A 25,632-nucleotide genomic window follows, 5' to 3' on the forward strand; every position below is an offset into this window, starting at 1 on the left:
AAGCCCCGCCCCAAGAGTCGGTAGGACTACACTTCCCAGAAAGACTTTCGCGGGGGCTGAGGCGGCAGCGATGCGATGGCGGAGTCGCTGCCCCTGGAGGTGAGAGGAGGCTGCCCTCAGGCCTTTTTCCGGACAGACCCGGCTCTCAGGTCCTAGGCTGTGGGGGGGCACCATCAGACAGCTTGTCCGGCCCCGTCCGCCAGGCGGAAACGAGCCTCCCGGGAGATCCCAGGACCTTCAAGCTTGGGTAACGGTCCCGCCTTTGGGCCACTTCGTCCCATTAGCTTGGGGTACCAGCCTCTTGTACCCCACCCATCGGCCCCAGGAGATGCCTCCTCCATCACGTCAGCGAGAACCGGCCTTCTGCCTACCCGCCTTCTCTAGAGATGGCCACCCTCCCCCTCAGTTCTGGGAGATGTCCTCTCCATCATATCGTCCCCGAAGGGTAATTCATCTTATCCCCACTGGCCCGTTGGGATAGTTATCCCATCCTCTTCGTCTGGAGAAATAGCTGTCCCCTACCATCGATTCCATCCAGGGGCGCTGGGCTCCTTCACCAAGGACAGACCTACTCTTACTCCCTTGACAGTTAGTGATGGCTGTCCCTACCTCCTTCACCCCATGAGATGTTGTTCCTTTTCCTTATTCTGGACAAGAACTCTCTGCCACCATTGGCCTGAGAGACATAATTGGGTCTGTCTTCTTAAGATGGCCTCCCCCACCCCTTTTTCCTGAATTGACAGCCATCTCCAGCTGCCCACAGGAGACATGCCACTTTTCCCGTGGCCCTGGAATGGTACTGCTTCCCCTTAGCAAGACGTAACAATGATTTCACCCCATTAAGCTCCTGATGATGGCATTCCTTTTCTCCTTAATCCCAGAAGATTTCCACTTCATCCCCATGAATCCCAGGGATGATCAGTAATATATGCAGTCGTCCCCTGGGGTGGAGTTCATAGGATAGCCACACCATCCTTATCATAAATAATTGTTCTCCCGCCCTTCAGTGAGGACAGGTTTATTCCCTTTGTTCCTCAGGTTCACTGCTGCCCTCTGAAGACAGGATGGCCACTGTCTTAATAGGCTTAAACTGGCTTTTCCTGTTTCCCCCTGGGAATGGGACAATTTGTCAGTTCTGTTCCTCATGCTTGGCCTCCCAGAATGCTGTTCTTCCCATTTCCCTCTCAGTAACCATCTGTTTTATCTCTTTATCCCTTCCCTGAACAAATCTTTGGTGAACATAGAGGTAGAGAACTGTCCAACTTTAATTCAGCCCAGTGAGTACTGGCTGAGTTCATTTGTGCTAGGGGAAGAAAGAAAAGATCTGGGAGCACCAAAAAGAATGGTCTGGTGAAGTCAAGCCTAAGAAGGGTGTTCCAGGGAAAAAAGTACACATAGCCAAAAAGAGAGGACACGCTGTATTTGTAGGATAGTGGAGAGACTGCTGGGGGAACTTGAGAGTCAGGAGCCCAGTGAGGAGTAGAGGCTTGGCAGTGCTGACCCAGGAGTAGAGACTGTCCAGAGGAGCCCAGGGAACTCTGAAGGTGTTTTTTTCAGGGGTGTACTAGAGCTGAAAGCTGTTTTTCAAGAAAATTAAGCTTGTGATGGTAGGCAAAATGATAACAAGACTGAGCCTGGGAAGCAAGGAAGGTCAGGCAGGAGATTGTGAAAGGAATCCAGGTCTAGGGTAATGAAGATCTAGATGACCAAGTTAGTAAAGTTTGAAAGGCAGGAAAATTAGTAATAGCAATTCAGCAACCATTTATGGAACAGCTAGTAGATGACAAGCACATCATATCTATTAAACAGAAATAAATATAAATAATGCATTTGTATGTATAATTTAATCCCCCTAAAACTATGATCTAGAAATTTTAATATCTGCATTTTACAGATATAGGGATTAAGGCTCAGAGAAGTAACTTGCCTTCGCACACACAGCCAACACAGCTCGTACAGTGGACCTGGGATTAGTGATACTAATTAGCTTGGCCTGAAGCCCGTGCTTTACTCCTGTTTTGAAAGCAAGGGACAGAAGAACAAGAGAAATTGAAGTACTGTCAGCTTCTTGAAGCCAGATGCACTTTTGGCAAGGAAGCTTAGACACTGGAAAGTTAGGAGGAGTTGCTTTGGACTGAGGTAGAAGATGAATATTGGGGGAAGGCATCTGTGGACAGTAATACTAGACTAGCACTTGAATGATAGGGAAAGATGGGGATATTGAATTGTTGATTATTCCTGTAGCGATAACTGTTGTAGCCATGCAAATGAATGTTTTTTAATAATGTTCTATTATTCTAAGAAGTAGATAGGTCAAAAGGTCCAAGTCTGAGCTTACAGAACCACAGAAGAATCCTGAAACAGGGTAATTGGAATGCTGGGTCAAGCCCTGGGAAAAAAACAAGGTCAAAGGAGTTAAGGAGGGAAGATCCCAGCAGAACAGTTACTATAAGACAATTTGTAGCCTCGCAGCCCACAGAGGGCCCCAGCTTCAACGTCCACAACTTTATAGAATGTAGGTGGAGTGAGGGCATAAGTCTCCCAAACTAATCTTCTGTCTTCACAGCCCGCTCACATGTCAAGTTGGCAGTGGAGAAGATGGGAAAAGAGGAAGGTCTTAAGCCAGACTTGTCAGGGCAGAAGGAAGGGGTGTTGTTTCCCAAAGAGATGAGCAACTCTTTGCTGAGTTCTAGATCCTATGCAAGACATTTTACTATGTTGTTTAATTCTCACAATAACCCATTTAAACCTCAGTGGTCATTTTACAGATAAGGAAAACAAAGCTCAGAGAGGTCAGTTGATAGACTAAGGATGTGAACTGGTTCATTTGGTCCTAACACTCAGGCTTTTTTTTAACCAGATTGAACAGGATTGGTTTGTATCAGTCAGTACAAACTTGCATCTGGACAGGTTCAGGAAAGATTTGTTCACAGTAAAGCTGCCTGGAGATTGGAGAGGGGAAGTAAAGATTATGAAGCTCAGGGTCCTGGATGAACTTGAAGCCAGTACTCCAGCCCCCCAGACCTACTGTGCTCTCTGCTGGAGAAGGTTCCAAAGCTCCCACCCCCAACTCCTACAGCAACTCTACTAGCCCCCAATGCCCTGTCTTTTTCCCTCAGATGCTCACATATATTCTGAGCTTCCTGCCTCTGTCAGATCAGAAAGAGGCCTCCCTCGTGAGTCGGGCTTGGTACTGTGCATTCCAGAATGCCCTTCGGGAGGTAAGGTGCCCACCTTCCCCTGGCCCATTCCAGCTGCCTCCCACCTCAGCTTGACCATGGCCCTGCTCATATTTCGGCCACCCACCGTTCATGCATACACGTTCATACACCATTACATTCATACATATTCAGCTCTGCGTGCAGTGTGGGGCTGTCTCAATGAATAAGGCTCTCTCCCCTCTCCCGAGGAGCTGAGTCCAGTGAAGGAGAAACAAGTGTGTGAGTGATCATGGTGTGTGCTCAATGCTGTGACAGTGGGATGAAGTTGTGCAATGAAAATTGGCGAAGGACATCCAGACAAGCCTGGAGCATCAGGAAAGGCTTCCTGAAGGAACAGGGTGAGGATGCAGGTTGGTCTTTCAGGACTGGTAACAGCACAGGTGAAGGACCCAAGGTGTGAAATCGTTCTGCAAATGGCCACGTCGGTTCTGTATGACTGGAACTTGCATGCACATGGAGAAGCACTGGCAGATGCACCCGCCAACAGTGCTGGGTTTTCTCCCAGCTTCTGTCATGGAGCTTTTAAAAGAATGTTCAGGCAGGGGAGTGACATGGTGTGAGTTCTGCCTGAGAACTGAAGTGCAGAGCAGATGAGAGAGCGTGAGTCAGAGGGAGGGAGACGGCCCCGCCAGCAGGTAAAGGCAGACATCTGTGCTGATTTGAAAGGCGAGCAGTAGTAGCTCTTTGTTTTAATCATGATTTCTTTGATATTACTGAGGTTGAACAGTTTTCTCATGAGCTCATCATTTATATTTCCCTCTTATTTGTGTTCTTTATCCATTTAATTATTGGGGTCTTAGTACTTTTCATATCTACTTGTATGAACTTTTTACACATTAAAGAGAATAATCATTTACATGTTTATTGAATATATGTCTAGTGTGTTTGCCTTTTGATTTGATTTGTAGGTATGTATTTGTGTATGAGATACAGAGGTTAAATTTCTGCTGTTAGATTCTCAACTTCCTTTTCTTTCGTGTTTCTTCCCTTGTTTATTTTTTTTCTTCCCCTATTTTTTAAATGTAGTGGTCCCTTGCTTCAGAAATTTGATAAATATACTCAAATTTTTCTTCTTTTTTTAAATAGACTATATTTTTAAAGAACATCTTTAGCTTCAAACTTGTTTCTTCCATTTAATGGCTTGAGTTTTTGTTTTTGTTTTTTTGTTGTTTTTTTTTTTTGTATTTTGTATTTGGTAGAATTTCTTTTGATTTATGCTACAAGGTAAGAAACCAAACTGATTCATTTCAAATGGCAAAAATATCATTATTTGTAATCTCTCCTTTCCCTGCTGGGTTGGAATCCTCCTGTCACAGATTAAATGTGTGTGTGAGTTGGATCTTTGTCGACATTGTCTAAAGGAACGTGGCTTGGACTTGTTGAAAATTTGATGTGTAAGCACAGATGGTGAGTTTTAGTTGGTAGTTGGATTTCTGGGTGAGGACTTCAAGAGAAGGGTCTGGATAATAAATATAGATTGGCTGTCGTTAAAGAATAGGAGTAGTTGGAGGCAGGGCTCAAAGTAACATCACCCAGGAGAGCCTGAAGAGCCATAGACACAGCAGGCCGCAGGCACACCCTGGTGGGGGGGGCAGCCGCCCACGTGACCCGAGGGTCACCCGCACAGGGAGCTGGCGCAGAAGCTAAAGCCAGGCAGCATGTAAGTGCTGAGTGGGTCACTAACTGTCCAATCTCATGAAGAGTCCAGGAAATGAAAAAGATAGTGTCCACGGTGCGTGACTTCCACAGTTTCCAGGGGCTTCAGCAACATTTGGCATCAGGAAAAAGGCCAGGTGGGTCGAGTAATGAATTAGAAGAAATGAAATGTAGTGAGTGACCGAATTTGCGAGAAATTTCCCCACAAAAGAAATTAATAGGCTTTACTGAGAGATTGAGGTGGATTTGACAAAAGGATTTTTTTTTAAGATTCATTTAAAAAACATACAAGAACTGGGTATAGGCCAGATGTGTTTGGGGTGAGAGGATTCACCAGAGACAGAGTGGGGAGCAAGACAGGCAGATTGACTGAAATCCACTGCTGAGGGGAGCATTGGGCGAGACAGGAGAGAATCTGCTGCGCCATGTGGGTCACTGGGGATGGAGCCTGTGCTGTAGTGGCTATAGATAGCTTCATGGTGCTGAGACTTGACCCTGCACCACTAGCAAGGCCCCAAAAGGATTTTGATTGGGAGAAAAGTCAGATGTGTCTGATATGCCGAGGTTGGGGGGGGGGGTCACTGGCAAAGGAGTGAGTATGGGAAGAAGAGATTCCAGGAATGGTGGGGTGGGTGCCACCTGCGATGGTGGCAGAGACCGCTTCAGTCAACAGGGTTGGGTTAGGATGAAGGGGATGGCACCTCCCTCAGGAAGGGGATGTGGGAATGGCAGTGTGGAGCCGTTTGCTGAGGAAGTTCCTCAAGGCTAATGTCTTGGTGAATCTGGAAGCCAACTTGTCTTGGGAGTGAGAAGAGAGGCCAGGCCTCACAGGGCAGAGGAAAATGGCAAGCTCACCAGAGACACAGAGAAAGGCCTCCCTCAGATGGTGGTGCCTGAGGGGCCTTGCATGTGCTGGCCTGTGGGTGCAGGGCTGGGGGATACAGCACTCAGAGTTGGTAGTGAAAGGAGATGGCATGAGCACTGAGCTCTGAGCCCAGTCTGGTGAGACGATGGGATGTGGAGAACAGATTTTTAAAAGGCAGGGAGAAGGGTGCTTGTGCTGACTCCTCAGAGGAATAAACATTTGATAACTAGACTAGCAGGCAGAGGTGAGGGGGAACACCACCAGGGAAAGTGGTTGCCTTCCCAGAGCAGGGAGGGGTGTGGGGGGGCTGGGAGAGCAGGGGAGCAGCATGAGAAAGTAGGAGCAGGACTCAGCTGGAGGCTGCCCCAGACAGCTCAGCCTCTGCCCCTGCAAAACTACCCCAGGGTTGCACAAGTACAGCGACAAAACACAGTAGACTGGAGCCAGCGGTCCTGGAGGCCAGGACCCCAGTAAGGAGGAGGCTGCTATGACATATTTCTGAGAGAATAAAGAGACCTACACCAACGCTGGGGCACTGAGGTGGCACAGGGACAGTTTAGAATCGCATAAGGAGATGAATGGGAGGGCCCTTGGTAGTGAGGTGGGCACGAGGCGGGTCTGGGATCCCAGGTTTCTGACTGGTGGGGGCAGAGGTAAGACAGTGAGTTCTGTCTGGCCAGGGTGTATCTGTGTGTCTGAGAGGGCCAGCAGATGGCTGGCGCAGGGCCTGCTGTTCTGGAAAGGATGCGGTTCACAGGTAGAGTTGGGATAGGATGAGGTGCAGTCTGCCAGGGTGGCCATGGAGGGGACGGGGGTGTGGATGTGTCTGTGTGTGGTGGAGGGGAACAAACATGGGGGTGACCCACTCATCAGTGGACTGGGGCTCTTCTGTGGTAACCCTGTAAGAGGCTGATAGCAGGCTAGAAGGTAGGCGACCCAGGAGGGTGGAGGCAGAACCCCCAGCACTGGGGGAGACTGGCCATCCATCGTGGAATCATGGAGGAGGGGACACTCACGGGAGGGCGGTGAGGGGAGTGATTCTTTGGGCCCGAGGCGGAAGGGTCCGTAGGTGGCCAGGCAGGTGTGGGCAGCGCACAAGCTTCCCCAAAGCATGACTGGGAGGGAAGGGGAGAGCAGGAGAGGTGAGAAGAGGGAACAGACTCAAGGGGAACCTTCTGTTGTTTCAGACTTCCAGGAGTTTGTGGTCTGTGTGCGGAAGGGGCAATGCAGAGGCAGAGACTGCCAGGTCCTGGGAGAAGGTACGGGGCGGCTCAGTGGGGCTGGAGAAGGCCGTCACCTCGAACCAGAAAGCAGGAGAGGAGAGGAGTCCCGTCAGGTGCTGGCTGGTGGATGGGAACAGGGAAAAAGGAGGGCCTGCCCAGCCTTGGTCTTTTTTTTTTTTTTTTAAGATAAATTTTTATTTATGCATACAAGAACTGGGGTGTAGGCCAGCGGTGTGGAGAGTAAGAAGATTTACCAGAGACAGAGTGGGGAGCAGAACAGGCAACTGACTGAAATCCACTGCTGAGGGGAGCAGCAGGTGAGACAGGAGAGGTCTGCTGGGCCATGTGGGTCAGCTCCCTGGCTGGGGATGGAACTTGTGCTGCAGAGGCTGGAGATAGCCTCACTGTGCTAAGACTCAAACCTCTGCTCCCCCAGGAAGTCCCGCCTTGGTCTTTTTGAGACAGAACAGATCATGTCTGAAAAGCCTTGGTGAAGGCATGGTTGCCCACAGCTGGAGAAGATTGGGGGCTTGCAGAGAGATCTTGAGGAGGGTGTGAGAAGAGAGCAGGGGATAGGGAGATGGTGGAATGGGGGAGCCATTGCTGACGATGTGGGCAGGGAGGGAGACCATTGCTTTCTCGGCAGAATTCTGTATCCCCAGCACAGAGGCAGCCACCCCTGGCTGGACAGTGGGGGGAACGGGCACAGCAGCATGATGGGGTCAGGTGAGAACCCAGGACTATGTGTGAGGTTGGAATAGCAGCAAGACAGTGAAGAGAGGAGGCCAGTCAGTTTGAGAACACTGGCAAAGACATGTTTGGTGTCTGCAAAACTCAGCTTCCCAGCCTAGCAGTTGAGAGGCCAGGCCAGGGCACCTGGGCATCTCATGTCCTGCAGGCATCCTACCACCACCATGCCCAGCAGAATAAACTGCTGAGTCCACTTGGCAGGAACCATCTGCCAGGGCCCAGGTGTGGGCAGATTGGTAAGAAAGGTGGTACCCTGCCTAATGGGTACTGTGGCAGAGTCTGCCTCACCAAGCCAGGCTAGGTTGTTCACCTGACCCTCTTAATCCCATTTTTCCCTAGGTAAGGTAGGTAAAGGCAGCACCCGCATACATACCCAGGCTCTGCCATGCCAGAGGAGCTCTGATTGCCTGGCCCTGGGTTGGTCACTGAAGATTTCAGAATGGCCCAGCTGCTGCCCCTCAGCTGCCTTCTACCTGAGGTGTTAATGAACCTCAGATGCTCTTCAACCTGCTGCAGCTGCTGGAAACCATCACCAAGTATACTCTATTCTCGCGATCCGAGCCCCTGGGTACCAGGCGTTCCCAAAGGCCTTCTGGGAAAGGTTCCTAACGTGGCGGGCAGCAGGGCTGACGTATTGATGGCTTCTCCAGTCTGCGCCAGGCCTGCAGTCTCAGCGTAGGACTTCACCAGGCACAACACTTTGCCGCCCGCAAGGACCATGCGCCATTGCAGCAGGTTTAGAGCATCTCCCAAGTGATTTTGCTGTTCTCCTAAGGGCCTGGAGAGGTCTAGCTGATCCCTGTGTGGATGGGGCAGGTGAAGCTGGAGCAGAGAGCCTTGCAGTCCTCTCTTGGGTTTCTGGAAGCTTCTTCATAGGACTGGGAAAGAGAAAGTTTCTGGGTCCAGAGACCAGCATCCAGGTCTCTTCTGCCTGCTGCTCAGTCCCCCAGAGATGACAGATACTCCTAAAAGGCTGTCGCTGAGCTCCTGTACTTTGAGTCCAGAGTAGACCAGTTGGGCGGGAGACAGTCTCAGATCTTACCACCACCTGCAGTTTGGAAAATCCTGTAGGCTGGGCCCTGCCCTCTGACTGGGTGACTTGCTGCCACAGGCCCGCCTGGTCTCGGACCCTAAGCTGACTGCCAGTGCCCTCTCCACTGCTTACCTGCCTTGTTCGTTGGGAGGTGGTGAGTGAGGGGAGGACATTCCCCCCTGCCAAGGCTCAGGAAGGAAGGGATGGAGGATGACTGAAGACTGCTGGAGCTGGGGCCTTCTGGGGTGGCAAGTGCCTGGCGGGGGGGTGTAGGTGCTTCCTCACCACCTAGCACCTCTGCCCTCTGGCAGCCAGGTCACATGCCCATCTGTCATGCCTCTGACATGGCTGGGGCATGCTTTAGCTTTCCTCCCCAGCTCTCCTTAAATCTGAGGTATGTAGGCCCTAGGGTGTCCTCACGACCTCAGTGACCACAAGGGAGCTGTGGAGTGCCCCTCTCATCCACAATGACCACATTCTGGGAATGGGGTCTAGAACCGGAAGCTGGTTTGACCCCTAACTCCTGTGCAAGCAGCCAGGAGTCATCCCTGTCTCACCATGCTCGTGCTGACAGCCATGGGTGGCTACTCGCCTCTGTAGAAGCCGGACCATTGCTCCACAGCTGGGGACGAGGTGCCTGTGGCTTCCTAGGGGCTCCTGGGGAGGAGAGCATGTCACTTGTCACTTCTGCCTTCCTAATTGGTTCCCTTTGGGTGAAGCTCTGTGGGTCACAAGCAGAGGACATCCGTTGTGGTCACTGACGAGACAGGTTTTCAGAGGGCTGGCCATCCAGCTTCAGGGTCGTGCCGCTACATTGAAACGAGGCTTCGTTGAGAACCACTTGCCTGCCACCGGCACCCATTGGAGGTGGAGAAATGGGGCAAGGAGTGTAGATGCCAGACCCTCTTCTCCCTCCCCTGCCACAGACCTGTATCAACTCCCTCTTGGCCCCCCATGGCAGAAAAATCAGAGACAGTTCTGGGAAAACTGCCCCTGCCCCAATTCCTACATAAGCCAGCCTATTCCTACAACTCAGCCCTGGGCTGGCCTCCCTGGCCCACCCCACTCCAGTTATGTGCTGCCCACTTATTTTCCTGTCCCTCCACAGCAGGGCAGCTCACCTCCTTGGCACCTCTAATGCTCATTCTGTTAGCTTCTGCAACAGGGAAGTTTTCTTGTCCCGTCTGGACAGGTAGATGGATCCTCTAGAGACTCAGTGCTCTGGGGCCTGTGCATGCATTTTTCACTCAAAAACCATTTTTTGCAAACATTCATGTGTTTGAGACACTGAGGCCACAGGGACCCAGCCTCACTGCCTGCTGCACCGCTGACATCTAGGCCGCAGGGGTGTGGCGAGAGGCGCTGCCTCTTCTCCCTGCCTTCGGCCCTCTGGGAAGCTGGCTGCTTAGCTAACACCAAGCTCTGCATCCTGGGGTAGGCTGAGCCCATGGGTCTCTGAGCCTCCTGAGAGCCCTAAACTTTGGGGCCCTGCCTTGTGTCCTCCTCTGCCCCTGTGGGCCTCACTAGGCCTCCACCCTGCCTGCGCCCAGCATGCCAGCGCCCCTCTCTGCTCCTGCTGCATAGGCATCCAGTCCTGTCCATCACTCACCTCCTTGCCCTCCCCTCAGAGTCCTCTCCTTTGAGCCCTGGTGTGACTTGTCCTCCCAGCTCCCACTTCTCACAGGTGCCTCCTTGCACTATACCTGACACCACATAGGTGAAGGGTCCTTTCCTGACCTGCTCTGCCTCAACCTCTGGCCAGCAACTTGCCCCCAGACACAAAGCCCAGAGCCCTCTGAGGCCAGAGAGCTCACCCCAGACCTGTTACCCTCTAGGCAAATGTGCAGTACAACATCCCGGTGTCCTCTGCTTCCATTCCGGCCATCAAGAGCCTAGGCCGCAGGGGCATCTCCTGCGTCAGCCTGACCAACCTGGACAGCTCGCCCACCTCGCACCAGGTGCTGCAATCTGTTGCCTACCACCTGGGCCCACACTTGCAGAGTTTGTGCCTTGGTGGGGGCAGCCCCACAGAGGCCTCCTTTGTGACCCTGGTCCTGGCCTGCCCAGCCCTGCGTGCCCTGGACCTCAGTGGCTGCAACAGCCTCTTCAAGCCAGGCACACTGCTAGCAAAGCCTGAGACGGCCCAGCAGGTCCACCGGGCACTGAGCGGCCTCCGTGAGCTCAAATTGGCTGGCTTGCGGGACCTGGCTGACCTGAGCTTCAACCGACTGAGCAGCTGTACCCCCAGCCTGGAGAGTCTCTCCTTGGCCTACTGCCACCTCACCTTTGAGTCAGGCCCAACCAGGGGCTTCGTTAACCCTGACAACTCCTCCCCCTCCCAACTCTCCTTCCGCAACCTGCTACAATTTGTGAAGGGACGGGCCAGGATGCTGCAGTCCCTGGACCTGAGTGGCACTGGTTTGCCTCCAGAGGCCCTGCAGGCCCTGAGCCAGGTGAATGGGCTGCAGCTGCAGGAGCTGAGCCTGCACAGCTGCCGGGAGCTCTCCACAGAGGCCGTGGCTGCCCTTTGCCGTCGACAGCCAGGCCTCACCTCTCTGGACCTCAGCGGCTGCTCAGAACTCTCTGACGGGGCCCTCTTGGCTGTGTGCCGGGGCCTGCAGCATCTGCAGCGCCTGAGCCTGAGGAAACTGCAGCGGCTGACAGATGTGGGGTGTGTCGCCCTGGGGGGCCTGCGGGAGCTGCAGAGCCTCGACATGGCCGAGTGCTGCCTGGTCAGCGGGCGGGAACTGGCCCGGGCGCTGGGCTCGGTCCCTGGAGCTCCGCCCCCACTGGCCTCCCTCAGCCTGGCCTACTGTTCCTCACTGAAGGTGAGCCCTCCATCCTTCCTCAGTAGGGCGGGAGCTGGAGGGACTGGATGTGTGGCACCAGCAAGGCACTAACTGCCTGGCGCTGTGGCCAAGAAATAGTCATTAGAACTGACCTTGGGACATCTAGAAGAGAAAGGCAGGCAGTGCTGCGAGCCACTGGAGAGGGAGCCACTGGAGAGGGAGGTCCCAGAGACTGGAATGGCCAAGCCTACACACCTCACAGGCTGTTTTCCATGACCCCTCCAGGTCAGGCAGGTATACTGAGGGCGAGTGTTCTGAAGGCAGGGAAGGCTGGTGAGAGGTGGCCAGACCTAGCCCATCCCAGGAGGGGCACAAGGTCACACAAGGTGCTGGGTCAGGACCCCAGGGCCGTCTGGTGATGTGGAAGCAAGATCATTGCTTTGCGGAAGCCAGCCCCCTTCAGAAGAGCCCGCGTGGCAGTGCCAGTTGCCCTTTCTCTAAAGGATTAGCCCTTCAGCTGGACCAGGCCTTTCCTAAGCTGAAAACCGTCTCAACCTGTGCCACAACTGCCCAGCTCCACCTTCCCTTTGCCCCACGTGTCTCGGCGGCTCTCTGAGGCCCCATCTGCATCTTTGCAAACCAGCCTGCTCTGTGCTGCCCTTAGCTGCGGTCCCCCACACCTGACTGCTCCTGCCAGCTGGCAGCCGCCCCCAGGACCTCACATCCCTACTTCAGATTCTAGCGGGAACATACCTAGTTGGCTCAGCTACGGTCAGATGCCCACCCCCGGTCCAATAAACCGGGCACTGGGCTGACAGCCCTTCAGTGGGCTCTGGGAGCAGAGGTGAGGCAGATACTTTAGAAATTGCCACCTGCATCCTCCCTGCCCCAGCCAATCTAGGCCTTTGTCTACCACCAGACTGTTTCTGGGGTCCCACCCCTGCAGACCCCCCCCTTACCAGCACGGGGAGCATGGTGCTTCCTTCTGTAGACCTCTAGTGACTTCCTCTTGCCTGCGGGGTTGGAACCTTGGGGAGGACCTTTCCTGGTGACCCCCACGAACCTGTGACACAGGCACAGCACCTCTCCATTGCTCGTTCCCTCCACTCCCCGCCTAGGATGCCTCAGTGTTTGCCCTGATGCCAGCTCTGGGCCCAAGCCTCAGGGTGCTAGACTTGTCTTCCTGTGTGGCCCTCACCGACCGGACCGTGCAGGCCATCTGTACCTACCTCACCCACCTGTCAGTTCTGCGCCTGTCCTGGTGCAAGGAGCTCCATGACTGGGGGCTTCTGGGGCTGGAGGAGCCAAGGAAGGAGTCTGTGCAAGGTGCCCAGGTGCGGCACCCCAAGGTCATGGTGGGTAGGGCTCAGCCGTCCTCCTTCCCTCCTGAGCCTCTAAGGGATACCTCAGGGACACCCGAGGAACAGGGGCTTCTTCCCACAGCCGCACCGAGAGCTGGACTGGCAGGCCTCTGACCCCGAGGACCCTTCTCCCCAGCCTAAGGGCCCCTCCCTGCTCGTGCTGCAAGACCTGCAGGAGTTGGACCTCACAGCCTGCAGCAAGCTGACAGATGCCAGCTTGGCCAAGGTGTGCCACTGTGGGTATGGGGAGGCTGAGGATCCTGAGGCTGGAGCCAGGGGCCCAGGGCAAGCTGTTTCGCTTAGAAAATTTTTCCTTAGAGTTCCTTTCTCAATGGCTTCTGATGGCTGGGCCTTTGGCTGGAGGTGGGGAGCATGGAAGGGCTGCTGGTTCTGGGCTCCAGTGCCAGACTGTACCCTCACCCTCTCCTTACAGGTGCTCCAGTTCACCCAACTGAGGAAGCTGTCACTGAGCCTGTTGCCAGCACTCACAGACAAGGGCTTGGTGGCTGTGGCCAGGGGCTGCCCCAGCCTGGAGCGCTTGGCACTGAGTCACTGCAACCTCCTCAGCGATGAGGGCTGGGCCCAGGCTGCTGGCTGCTGGCCAAGACTGCAGCACCTCAACCTGTCCAGCTGCAGTCAGCTCACGGAGCAGTGAGTGTACACGGTGAAGCCACATTGCAGGGTTGGGCTGGGGTCCCCGAGGCCTCCTGCTCAGCCAGTGGCCTCCCCACAGAACACTGGATGCCATCGGGCATGCTTGCAAGCAGCTCCAGGTGCTAGATGTGGCCATGTGCCCCGGTATCAGCATGGCTGCAGTCAGGCGCTTTCAAGCACAGCTGCCCCAAGTGACCTGCGTCCAGTCCCGCTTCGTGGGAGGGGCCGACCTGACCCTTACTCTCTGAGACCAGGTCAGTAACGAGCCCTGTGGCCTCCCAGTCCCAGGGTTGGCCTCTTAACCTGGAGTTCGATTCCATCACACCTGCCTCTACTACATACCTCAGAGCCTCTTCCCCAAGCTATATTCCCCTCTTCTAGGACTGCGGCTGGCACTAGTCCAGGTCAGCCCAGGGGAGCCTCATTCCAGCTATCTATTGCCACCACAAGCCCCTGGAAATGCCAGTTCCTGCTCTCCTGGTAAGGCCCTAGCCCAGAGGCCAGGCCCAGAGGGGGGCTGCCCACTCTGGCTGTTCATAGCCACATGTACCCCACATCCTTCCCCAAGGAGCTTTAACAGCAGACCCAGGCTTTGTTGTAAACCCAAATAAGATTAAAAGTCTAGATGTTATCTCCTTATCTGAAGTTCTCAGACTAAAGGGCCCCTCCCTTTCCCATCTAAGTTCAAGTACCCCAGCCCAGGGGCAATGTGGTAGGAACACCAGAGCCACATAGGCAATCTCAAAGCCCACTGGCACTCCCAGCAGGTCTAAGCCGCTTCCCCATAAGGTGGGAGGCTCCTGAAGCCTGGAGCCCTCTCTCGCCCCCAGCCTGAGGGTGCCCAGGGACTCTGGCCTGTCTGTGGCCACCCACTTCCTCCCTGCTCCCGCTTTGGGTTTAGTTAGAGCACAGGGCTTTCTGCATTGAATCCCCTTTTGTCAAAATCAGTCATATCCTCCATGCAGCCAGAAATAGATCCTTTGAGAATCTTGCATTTGAGCGTCAGCACAAAGCAGACCAGCTTCGCAGGTCTCCCTCCCTGCATCTCACCCAGAGAGCCTTGGAGTCCAACCGATGCAGGGCCAGGCAGGTGAGCGCTGAGCTCTGACACTCAGGCCTGGGTACATGACGGCCAGACTAGGCCCTGTGATAGTGCGCAGGTGTCTGCAGGGTGGCACCTCCTACCCTGCCACTCTCCCTCGCCTGACTGGCAGTCTCAACTCCCTCTTGGCAGGTGCCGCTAGGCCTGAGGCCATCCCCTCTGCCGGCCTAGCACAGAGGGAGGCTGAGGACTCATCTGGTGAAGGACAAGGGCCAGCCCGTCCCGAACCCTCTTGAAAACACCAGCCCCTCCACTGTCATGCCAAGTCTGTGGCCCTAAGTGCGGCTGCAGCCTGACACAGCCCGGCAATCAGCAGCCAAGCTCATGGCCCACCACAGCAGAGCTGGCTGACAGACTTTTATTTCTGCTGCAGCCCACCGGTCAGTGTCGGCACTCCACCCTCTCCCCTAAACGGCTGCCACGGTGGCAGCAGCTGTGGCCCTCGGCCCCCGACTGTCAAGGTTCAGTGATGCTGCAGTCATAGCAGAAGTTGAAGTTGGTGGGTGGCGGGGGGATGGGAGGAGCCCGCTCCGGGATGGGCACGTTCTCCAGCTCCAGTAAGCGCAGCTTGGTCTCCATGGTCAGGAGCTGCTCCAGGTCCAGCCGGGTCTGCTCACTGGCCATAGGACTGCCCAGCAGGGCACTCAGCCCATCTGTCCACAGGTGGAACTGGGGAGGGGGCCAGTTCCATGAGGGCCAGCCCACCTCTTCCCCTGTCCACCTGCCAGCTCCACTCAGCCCCCCTGACACTCACCTCCCGCTTGGAGGGGGCAATGAAGTTGAGGTACGCCTCCTCCTCCCCACGGTCGTAACTGACTGAGAAGGCTAACTCGTAGAGGTCCTGGGGGGAGCGATGGAGTCAGGAACACTGAGCAGGGGCGGAGCAGGGCTGGAGGGTGGGAAGGGGCCCCTGTGCCCCCCTGCATTCACCTTGTTTTGCTTCCCTGAGCCCTTCTCCCGCACGTGGGGGCAGTCCTTGCCTGTCAGTAGTGCCCTGATGTCGGCCACAGGGACTGCGGGAAGAATTCAGGGCTCATCACGGGGCCCAGGGTGGTCTAGGGAGAGCAGGTTTCTGACCTGTGCCCCCCTTACCCTGCTCAGGCAGACTCTCTGGGGCAGGCGGGCTGGTGCCCTCCTCCACATCTCCAAAATTCAGCATCTTGTGGTTAGGGGACAGGCAGCAGAACCACAGCTTGTCTGCGGGCAGAAAGGGGAGGAGCGAGAGATGAGAGGGGCCCCGGCCCCCGCTGCCCTCTGCCCCCCCTCCTGCCCACTCAACAACCCTGGCGCCGCCGGCTGCTGATCTTGCGGAAGAGTGTCCCCTCGCAGAGGCGAAGCAAACGCTGCTGGCGGATCAGGCCCAGGAGCTCCGGCTTCAGCTTCTCCCGCAGCTCCCTGGGCAGGGCAAGGGGGCTCGCTGACCAGGACTGACCAGGAGCAAGGCCCCGGGGGTGGGGTGGGGGCTAGGCTTGGACCCGTCCCCACCAGCTCACAGAATGGGAGGGGCAAGCGTGCCCTCCTGGTGTAGCCGCTCTGTCTGCCGCAGCCGCAGCACCTCCCCGTAGTTGAGCGCGTTCACCTTGGTGCGGAAGAGCTCCAGGGAGCTGGGCTTCAGGGCCAGGGTGCGGGCCAGCTGCTCCCGCACCACTTGCATGACCTAAGACCCAAGACTAAGCTCATCCCAGGGCCGGGTTCTGGATCCTTCCCAACGGCGGCCGGCCCTAGCCCAGCTCTCCCAGCCCACCCACCTTGTCAAAGTCCTCCTGTGTGGCCCGCATCTCCTTCCAGGTCTTGTTCAGCAGCTGGATGCTCACACAGAAGAGCTCATGGAAGCTCTGGTCTTGGCCGAAGAACATGGGTGAAAAGTCCTGTGCTGTTTCGGAGCCTGGAGCAGGGGGGCAGGAGGGGCCCAGGGAGGAAGTGTATGCAGCCCCTGGCCCTCTCTGCCCTTCCGCCCCCCGTTTCTAGACACGCTGTGCCCACTGCACTCACAGGGCTCCCCAACATGCAGCAGCTCACACAACAGCACAGTCAGCTGGATGCTGCTCTGGGCAAAAGGGCACTCGTGCTTGTCCTCACGGCTGCTGTTCTCCAGCACGAACTGGCATGGGACAGAGGATGTGGGCGGGGAGTCAAGCCAAGAACCTGACTCGGCCTAGCTGGGCCTCCTGCTGTGCCCCCGCCCTGTCACTGACCCGGCTGTAGGCGCTGGGCGCATGTGTGGAGAAGTAGAGCATGTTGTCCAGGGCCAGCAAGCCAGGGGGGACGCGCCCCAGGTCCTCCTCAGGGCTGTTCTGGGAGAACGGGGATGGGCCGCTCAGGAAGGGCCCCGACCTCCCGGGAACAACAGCCCTGGGGGTCAGCAGGGCTCGGACGCTGGGAGAGGCTCACTCACCAAGAAGCCCAGTTTCCGGAACCCGCGGCGACGGTCAGTACTCGGCCCTGTACCCGCGGACTCTCCCTCCGACTCAAAGGCAGCATAGCGCAGGGAGTGCAGCTGCTCCATCTGCTCCTGCAGTCGTCGAGAAAAGCGTCAAGATCACAGACTCACGGCCAAGTTCCAGCCACTGCAGGCTTCTGCACCCCACAGGCACCCACCGGGTTCTTGAAGTCCAGCGGCATCCGCAGGCGCGGCTCCAGGAGCCCCAGCGTGAGGGCTTGCAGCACATACAGGTGGTGAGCCATCTCGTCACCCAGGGGCGAGGCGCTGTGGATGATGTTCTGGAGCAAGCCGGGTCACCGTGAGCTGGGCTCGCGGGAGGACAGGGGCGGGGTGCGCCTGGCCCAGACCTTCCTACCTTATAGATGAACTGGCGGAGGTTCCGCTGCCACAGGTAGTCAAGCATGCGCTGAGGCGGGTGGGAAAGGGGCGTCGGTGACTTTGCCCTACATGAGGACCCACCCTGTAGGCCCGTGGTGGCGCACAGCAACTGGCCTCCATTCCCCACCTGTGAACGCCCACCTTACGTTCAGCAGGGCTGGCCCCCTGCAGCATGGCGGTCAGCAGTGCCATGGCCTTGGTCTGCAGCTGCTGGTTCATCCTGGGGAAAAAGCAGGGCTCAGCCGGCCATCCAGGGCCCCACTCTGTTGCCCTCGTCTGTACCCCGTGGTCACTTACACCTGTAGATGCACCAGCAGCCGATCCAGTGGCACCTCACTCTTGACCAGCTGGCCCAGGGCAGCGCTGCTTAAAGTCACACTCTCCAGCAGCCTGAGAGACAAGGGCTGCACTGACGGATCCATCAGGTTCATGTTCACGTAGCCTACCACCTGGAGGAAGGGGAAGGGTGGTCACAGCCTTGCCACCATGGAAGGCCAGGTCCTGACCCTGCTTCCGGCCTGCTGCCTGCAGTAAAGCCCACCCACCTTCTTAACAAAGGGGATGCTGAGTGTCTCCCAGGACACCACGCCATGCTCCATGAGCTCCAAGAAGGCCCTCAGTGCAAGAGACAGCATCTCGCCTAGGCTGGGAGACATCTGGGGCTGAGCCAGGCCACACCAGGACCCCCACCCCACCATGTCCACCACCCGCCCACAGCCCCACGCTCACTCGTCCCCATCCTCGATGATTGTGCCCAGTCTCTGAAGCCCATCACGGCTGATGACCTCCCGGGCAAAGGTCATGTCTGGGGCCAGCAGGGCGAGGTGCCGCAGGGCTTCCCGACGCCCTTCCCGACTCCCACTCTGCAGCCCACCTAGCAGCTGCTGAGCCTCAAGTTCCTGGCAGGGTGGGAGCAGGAGCACAGGTGAGGCTGGGCAGAGGAGGTAAGGAATGGGAAAGGGATGTGGGACCGTGGCCTTCCACTAGGTGGGGCACTGGGGGCTGGGGCGGAGGTGTGGGAAGTTGGCACAGCAGGGCACAAGGAAGGAGGGTGGGGTCACGTGGGGTCAGCTGCTGCAGGGGGGGCATTACTGGGGCAGTGCTGAGGCACAGGATGCTGCCATTCTTGATCTCGTTGCGGTTCTAGAGAAGACACAGAACGGGACAGAAGTTAAGAAGGGCGCTGAGGATGATTGGTTAATTGTCACCGAGAGGACTTGGGAGAAGAGCCCGTTCTGGGTAGCAGATGATGACTCTTAGGAATCAGGGCCAGTTGAGTTAGAAGGGGTCATGCAGTGTAGAGTAAGGGCGGAGAGTGAATGGGGACTCACGTTCTCAGTGATGTATCTCCTGTGCCCATCAGCAAACTGCAGGGCATAGCGCTCAGGGTGAGCCAGGCTCCACCTATGGGCGGTGGAGGAGGCTCAGTGAGGCAGGTAGGGGGCGCTCCCTCCCTCTGACACCCCCTTCCCCCCTCCCCCAAACTGGCTGGCCAGCACTCACGCGTCGCACAACTCCTTCAGCACAGCGCCCAGGGGCTTTGCCTGCAAGGGGAGCAGTTACTCAGGGGGCCCTAGTGCGGAGGTGGGAAAGGACCTAGGGAAGGGAGAGAGGGGGGCTGTTCCGAGGGGAAGGGGGGCGACCCAGAGGTGGGTGGAGGCCGGACAGGCCGGGTGACCTGGTCCAGCTGGATGAGCTGTGGGATAGCGTCACGCTTCTGGACGGCGATCTTCACCACGTTCCTCGGGGGCGCCATGGTCCAGCCGGGGCAGGAGCGTCTGCGCTTTTCAGTCGGTGCAACAGAGGTGTGTCCCGCCGAGGACACACCTGGTCGGGGAACCCCGGGGACGAGGGTGTCCCTCCTTCCGCAGCCTGACCGCGGTGGCCGGCGCTCGCGGTGGCCCGCACGCTCGGGCCAGCCTTCTCCCCAGGCGCCGTGGCCTTCCCGAGGGAAATTAGGCCAGTTCCGGGTTGGAGTCCCAGGGTGGAGAAGGACGGCGCCTGCCCCGCCCCACAGAGGCGGCTGGGACCGCCCCGCCCCAAGGTGCCGCAGGTGGGGGTGGGGAGGGCAGGCCACCGGCACAGCTTCTTTAACTGTTGCAGCAAAGTGACCCACCCAGGCCCTCCACCCGTCCTGTGTATCCCCGGGGACGTCACCCCCACAACCCCCCAAAGAACCAGATCAGAGATAGCCTTAGGCATGGTCTTTATTCACTTGGACACTGTACAAATATTACAATTTCCTTTTGCTGCAAAAAGTATAAAAATAATCTTTATATAGGAATCCATTCCTTACTGCAAATCTTTCTAAATCTCTGCAAATGGCTCTAAATGAGAAATGAATACAAAGGAGGGTCTGGGGCAGCAGGAAGCTGGGTCATTCCTCTGGGACTCACCCACCCAGATTCCTAGCTAGAGGGGTTTGTTCTTTCCTGTTAGCACCCCACCCCACCACCACCACCTACAGGTTCTCAGGGCTCAAAGTGGGGTATGTGAGGGCCAGGAGAAGCTGGGGGGGGGCAAGTTGTGGGGAGAAGTGAAGGAGGCTCCCCACCACTTCCCTCTGAAGGGGGCACCACTTCCCTCTGGCAGGAAGGGCAGTGACGCTGGACAAGCTGCCCCAAGGGGGTGGTGGAGGGCTACTGGTTCTTGCCACTGGGGAGCAGCTGAGGCAGGCGGGGTTCTGGGAAGGCTCACAAGGACACGAGGAGGGGGAAGGTCTAGCAAGGAGAAGCAAACATGGGCTCCACAGTGGAGGGACTGAGCCCTTTCCCCTGCTTTGGCAGCACAGGACAGGTGCTGGTGCAGGAGCAGAAGCCTTGGCCTGAACTGTGTGGTGGAGGGGGGGTGGGGGGGGCTGGAGAAACCATGAGTTGTGACTCTCAAGCTGTGTAGGGGAGCTGCGGGGAGGTCCCCAGGCAGCCCCCAGATCAGACAGTCTGTGTCCCAGTCATACAGGGCATGTATGTCCCTGTCCGTCAGAGGTTGAGGACAGGCACATCAAAGAGGTCACAGACACCTTCACTCTCATCCAGGTTGTAGATGTAATCGTGGTCTCCAGGGGGCGGAGAGAGGCGGAGGAGGGGGGCAAACACTGCAGAGAGCACCAGGCTGAGACCCTGGGCCAAGGTCCCACCAACAGCCAATCCAACCCCTGCCCACATGCATCCCACCCACCACCTCCACCCCCACCATCCTGGGCCACCCACCTTCTGAGGACATGAGCTCCTCCAGCAACTCTGAACTCATGCACTCTGGGGAAGGAGAGAGCTCAGTCACATTCTGGATCCCACCTCTCCACCCACCAAGGGCACCACCCCACACCCTGATCAGGTCCTCGGGAAGGTAAGAAAAAGACCCAATGTGCTAAGCCTCTGCCCTAACCCCAGGGAGGAAGGCAGCCTCACCTCGTGTAGGATCGAAGATTTCTGATAGTTCTTTGGGGAGTTCCAGAACTGTAAGACAAGAATCCCATGCTCCAGGGCAGAGGTCCAGCCTGGTCCACTCTACCCTCACCTTCTCTGATACTGTTCCACCCGCCCAGGGGCTCCCCACAGCTGAGAAGTAGGCTTTAACCCCTGGTCAAGTGGTGTCTTGGATCTACCAGGTTGGTCTCCCTCTCTGCTAGACCCAAACAACTCAGTGCTGAGCCCAGGGGACTGAAGCCACGCGCAGGTGACGGGGACAGACCGAGAGGCGCTGCTGACCTCCCCTCTGTCTGGGCACAGTAGGCGGCCCTGCGAGATGGAGAAGGGCACAGCCATCCCTACCCTTAGTGAGCACCCACTCGGTGCCAGGCTGAGACCACTCCAGGCAGGGTCGCCTGGTGGCACTAACAGGTGCTAGTGCTACAAAGGCCGTATGGAAGCAGAGGGAAATGAGGCCGGAGAGGAAACCTAGGGCTGGGTCATGAGGGATTCATGTGGCAGTTTAGGGACTCTGGTTTTAACCAGCAGGCATTAGGAGTCTTCTTGGTACACAGAAAAGGCAGTCAGGCTTTCACTTCAAACATACCACATACCCTGCTCAGTCAAGGTAAAGAGGTGGATTTGGAGCAGAGGTGGCCGGGAGCAATGTGAGTGTCGCAGATACAGGGGACCACCAACAGGCAATACCTGGGACAGAGCTCACTTAGCTGCCGGGGGTGGGAGGGAGAGAGAGAAGGAACTGCAGTGACATGAGGTGTCAGGCCTGGGTGACTAGGGTCAACCATTGTGTATGCAGAGGGAAAAGCGAGCTTCAAGAAGAAACAAGTCCAGGTGAGAACGCAGAGGAATCAAGGGTCCACTGGGTACACAGAGGAAGGTATGTGGACACAGGTCATGGAGTTCAGGCAAAGATGTAGGCATGACCGAGAACAGGGAGTCACTTCCCCAGAAACGGGGTGTTCCACATGTGTGGAATGCAACAGGGGCCTGCAATGCCAATGGTTAACAGAGTCAGGAAGAGAAGCACATGAGAGGAGCCAAGAACTCCCAGGACTGAAGCCAGAAGAGGAAAGTGCGTCGACATGGAACAAGAAAGTACCAGGGCAAGCCAACCCAGAGCCTGCTGGAGCTGGCAGAGTGGGTAGCCATCAAGAGCAGCCTGGGGTAGTATGTGTGTGTCAGGGCAGGGCAGAGCTGGCCGCTGCAACCCAAACAGCAACTAGATCAAGACAGAGTGGAGCTAGCTTTCCCAAGGAGAACAGACAGGACAGACAAGAGGGAGATAGGGGATGAAGTGCCACTGAATGATAGGAAATTCAGCAGGACTCGTGGCCAAGGAGAGGTGGGCTGGCCAGCTCTGGGGAGGTGACAGGAACGCCAGGGTCCAGCCCCAAGTACATTTCTGACCTAGAACTAGACTGAAGCTGGGTCATCTCCTCCCACAAGACCAGTACTCACCACCTGTGGGGTCCGCCTTGATGGGCTCAAAGGAGGTAGAAGGGTTGGGTCCAGATGAACTGCTATTGCTGCTGCTGCTGCTGCTGCTGCTACTGTCCAGAAGGGCAGAGGACTGCAGCGGCCGAGTGTCCAGTGCTGTTGGGCCTAGTGGGAGTGAGCTGAGCTCACCACTGTCCTTGCTATCGGGTCCAGGGCTGCCACTCACTGCAACCACATTCCCCAAACCAGCCAGTTAGGGGCAGGAAGCAGGATACTGAAGATGGCCATGCTAGAAATCACGGCCAGGGTGACCACAGTCCTGGTTCCCAGGCCCAAAGAGTTAGGCATTGCCAGTCACCCCTGAAGTAATCTTGAATTAATCACTGAGGAAGGCAGGCACGTGGCACACAGGAGGGAGGTCCACAGACAACATGGCAGCTGTGACCACATTCCAAGTGGACAAACAAAACCCCAGGACCTGGGGGAAAATGCCACTCCATGCCTCTTTAGTCAGAGCTTCCCTAGTAAAAAGGGCTCACTCACTACCACGGCAAGGGGAGGCCAGCTGGCCCACCCCCACAGGGCCCTTTCTGACTCTGAGACTCTGACATTTCACAACTCCAAAGTATTGCTTCTTGGACCCCACAAGTCACCCCATTACCAGCTACCCACTGTGCCTCACCTGTGACCTCAACTGCTGGACAGGCCACCCCCTGGGCTTCAGTGCTACCAGGGACAGGGGTAGAGGTGGTCGCCTGGGGACTGTTTGGGCGTGAGGCGTCCTGGGGGTGGGCCAGGGCAGGCTTGGGCAAAGGTGGAGGGGTAGACACAGCAGGTGGGCCCTGAAGCAAATCTTCAGGTGGTGGCACAGGCACTGCCACAGGCGGTGAGCTCCATGCCTCCTTGTTCACCAGCAGTACCTCAATGGGGCCACTCACACTCTTAAGATGAATCTGGTACTTCTTCTGCCCATTGAGGCCCTGGAGATGGGAGGTAGGGGACAGGTGGAATTGGTAGCAGACTTGGCCATGGGACAGAGCCAGTGTCCTCTCCCATCCAGGCGGCCCGTTCTCTGAGATAACCCCAAGCCCCAGGCCTCCCCCTACCTGCCCCACCCGGGACTTATCAGGCTCCACAGCCAGCACCCGCCCTCAAGCAACCTCGCCTGCTTGAGCTGAGCACCCACCTCTGGGATGGGCACCTCTAGGCTGGTGCCTGATGGGGCACGGATGGCCAGGAGGGTGTCTCCTAGAAAGACAAGGATAGGTTAGAGCCCAGGGGCTCAATCTGAGCTGAGAAAGGGGGGTGAGGTGTGGGGGGGGGGAGTACCTATCCCTGCAAAAATTAATCTCTGATAAACTGGACAGTAGGTCTCACCCAGCCCCTACAATGGATGGGACAGAGAATTAAAACTTTTCTCCTCCCAAGAGCCCAGAGTAAGTAACCATGAAATCTGGGTTTAAACACGTGGAGCAAAAGATTATTGGCCATGGGCATCCCATGCCTTGATGGAGCTGCCCCCTAGGTACAGGTGTTCTGGTCAAGACAGTCTGGGGGATGCAAGACAGAAAAGTTCGTTCCTATATCCATAATGCAAACTCACTACAGGGTAGAAATGGGCACTGTCCCTGCATGTAATGAGAGTGTGTGCGCACGCGCACACACACACATTGCCCCTATGCCTATCACACTTGAGAAGCCAAATCCATGGGACAGTGCAAATGAGAGCTGGCCCAGGGATCCACCCCAGGGTTCTTAAAACCCTCAACAGGTCTGCCTCCACAGGGTCCCAGTGACCCTCAAACCTAGGACTTATCCTTCCTGGCACAGGCCCTGCAGAGACGGAACTCTCCTTGGGCGCTGAGCCCACTGCTGAAGGGCTGTGAATCAGCTTAGCCCACCCCACCCCCCGACCCCTACCCAAGCTCTGCTCACCAGCAAAGCATCTGCAGATGTCCTCATGAGTCACGTAGGCCAAGGTGTGGGGGTTAAGGAGAACTGCCGATAGCCTGCCTATGGTGACGGACGGCAGACCACAGGCCCAGCTCTTTAGCAAAGGCCTGACATACATGACCTCAGAGAAAGTCCTGGAGTCTGGGAGAGAGGCCCGGGCCAAGACCAGTGGGGAAGGAGTTATGGGACCTGGCCAGAAAAAGCAGGACTATCCTCCCAAGATGCATAGCGCCTAGGGCACCACTGAATAAACCCAGCTAGACCAGAGGGCCCCTCACCCACTCCCCAGGAGCAGGGACCACCAGGAGGATATCAGCTGTTCTGCACGTCCTCTGTGACATTCCGGATGCTCTGCTGCACCCACACCTTGTGCTGGTCCAGTTCTCGCTCCCGCTGCTGCAGCTCCTCGATCTCTGCCTTCAGCTCAATCAACTTGTCCGCGATCTCCCGGGTATTGCAACCAGGTCCCACACCCCTGAGCCCAGGGAGTGGGGCTGAAAAGGGCTACCAGGAGCTCTGGGTCCCACAGCCCCTGTGCTCTCCTCCAGTCTCCACCCCACACCCCTTAAACTTCTGGATAGGACTGACCCTCCGGGCATCCCCCCACTCACTTCCACTGGATGCTGTTCTTGGATTTCTTCTCGATCAGCCCTATACCTTCCAGCACATTGGTAATGTCATATATCCGGCGCTTCTGACGCACAGCTAGCGTGTCAGCTGCCTGGCAGACAGAACAGAGCGGAGGATACTCAGGCTCCCTCTTGGAGTTGCCCCAGCTACACTGAGAATTAGCCTAGAAAAGAGGACAGCCCGGGCTTCCGCCCTCCTCCCGGGCTGCACAGCAGCTCAAGACCACGGAGCGGGAAGAGGGCTGCGGGCAGCCTGAAGTTATGTTCTGACTCTTCTCCCCACACCAGCCGGGGAGGCCACGAGGACCTGCACCTGCAGCGCTGAGGCTGGCACAGGGCTGACGACCAATGCCGTTGGCCGAATGAATGAAACAGTCCCTGGCCTCGCTGCCGTGAGAAAGTACACACGGATGGCGGTTTGCTCTCTGAGGGTTCAGCCGGGCCGCCCCAGGAGTTCCCCCTACCGGCCCAGGCCTGGTCCACCATCCCCCACTGTCGCCCCTTAGCCAGGGCCGCACCAGTTTAAGGTCAAGCACGCCGTCCTTGGCCTCCTGCAGAAGCGACACAAACTTGGTGGTGAGAAGTCCCAAGCTCTTCTCGTGCCGGCTTGGGGTGCCCGGGGGCGGCGGCGCCTGCGGCCCGGCCTCCGCCATCGCGCCCGCCCGCCGCCTCCCCTCAGCCAGGCCAGGCCAGGCCGGCGCCGCCGCCAC

The 25,632-nt window shown here is 56.8% G+C and overlaps 3 protein-coding genes across 5 annotated transcripts; 1 reads left to right on the plus strand and 2 right to left on the minus strand.

Moving 5' to 3' along the window:
• Window positions 1–52: 52 nt before the first annotated feature.
• On the plus strand, window positions 53–14,170 carry LRRC29 (leucine rich repeat containing 29). The gene is made up of 7 exons (XM_012730430.1): window positions 53–99; window positions 3,120–3,221; window positions 10,638–11,576; window positions 12,981–13,124; window positions 13,332–13,549; window positions 13,632–13,806; window positions 13,934–14,170. The coding sequence occupies exons 1-6, from the start codon at window positions 76–78 to the stop codon at window positions 13,798–13,800; spliced, it is 1,596 nt and encodes a 531-aa protein (XP_012585884.1). The 5' UTR covers window positions 53–75; the 3' UTR covers window positions 13,801–13,806; window positions 13,934–14,170.
• Window positions 14,171–15,027: 857 nt separating this feature from the next.
• Window positions 15,028–19,322, minus strand: ELMO3 (engulfment and cell motility 3). 2 transcript variants are annotated; one of them, XM_004690482.2, is made up of 20 exons: window positions 19,154–19,322; window positions 18,979–19,019; window positions 18,807–18,879; window positions 18,568–18,618; window positions 18,205–18,374; window positions 18,021–18,120; window positions 17,773–17,924; window positions 17,617–17,695; window positions 17,453–17,503; window positions 17,253–17,375; window positions 17,050–17,166; window positions 16,850–16,948; window positions 16,647–16,755; window positions 16,403–16,539; window positions 16,148–16,311; window positions 15,937–16,049; window positions 15,747–15,851; window positions 15,585–15,667; window positions 15,409–15,495; window positions 15,028–15,323 (listed from the first exon to the last, which is right to left on the minus strand). In XM_004690482.2, exons 1-20 carry the CDS (start codon window positions 19,229–19,231, stop codon window positions 15,111–15,113), a joined length of 2,145 nt encoding a protein of 714 aa, XP_004690539.1. In that variant the 5' UTR covers window positions 19,232–19,322; the 3' UTR covers window positions 15,028–15,110. The 2 variants fall into 2 exon arrangements, with proteins under 2 accessions (XP_004690539.1, XP_012586034.1); XM_012730580.1 differs by lacking the exons at window positions 17,253–17,375; window positions 17,453–17,503; window positions 17,617–17,695; ... (5 more) ...; window positions 18,979–19,019; window positions 19,154–19,322 and having other exon boundaries at window positions 16,850–16,943; window positions 17,050–17,197.
• Window positions 19,323–19,640: 318 nt separating this feature from the next.
• On the minus strand, window positions 19,641–25,632 carry E2F4 (E2F transcription factor 4, p107/p130-binding). Of its 2 annotated transcripts, none has more exons than XM_004690483.2 (10): window positions 25,441–25,632; window positions 24,905–25,014; window positions 24,607–24,768; window positions 24,276–24,319; window positions 23,527–23,588; window positions 23,023–23,320; window positions 22,362–22,565; window positions 20,883–20,930; window positions 20,685–20,729; window positions 19,641–20,569 (listed from the first exon to the last, which is right to left on the minus strand). In XM_004690483.2, exons 1-10 carry the CDS (start codon window positions 25,573–25,575, stop codon window positions 20,454–20,456), a joined length of 1,224 nt encoding a protein of 407 aa, XP_004690540.1. In that variant the 5' UTR covers window positions 25,576–25,632; the 3' UTR covers window positions 19,641–20,453. The 2 variants fall into 2 exon arrangements, with proteins under 2 accessions (XP_004690540.1, XP_012586218.1); XM_012730764.1 differs by having other exon boundaries at window positions 22,362–22,505; window positions 25,441–25,599.

Source organism: Condylura cristata, unplaced genomic scaffold, assembly GCF_000260355.1.
Source record: "Condylura cristata isolate star-nosed mole 26May11 unplaced genomic scaffold, ConCri1.0 scaffold00028, whole genome shotgun sequence".
NCBI classification, from domain to species: Eukaryota; Metazoa; Chordata; class Mammalia; order Eulipotyphla; family Talpidae; genus Condylura; species Condylura cristata.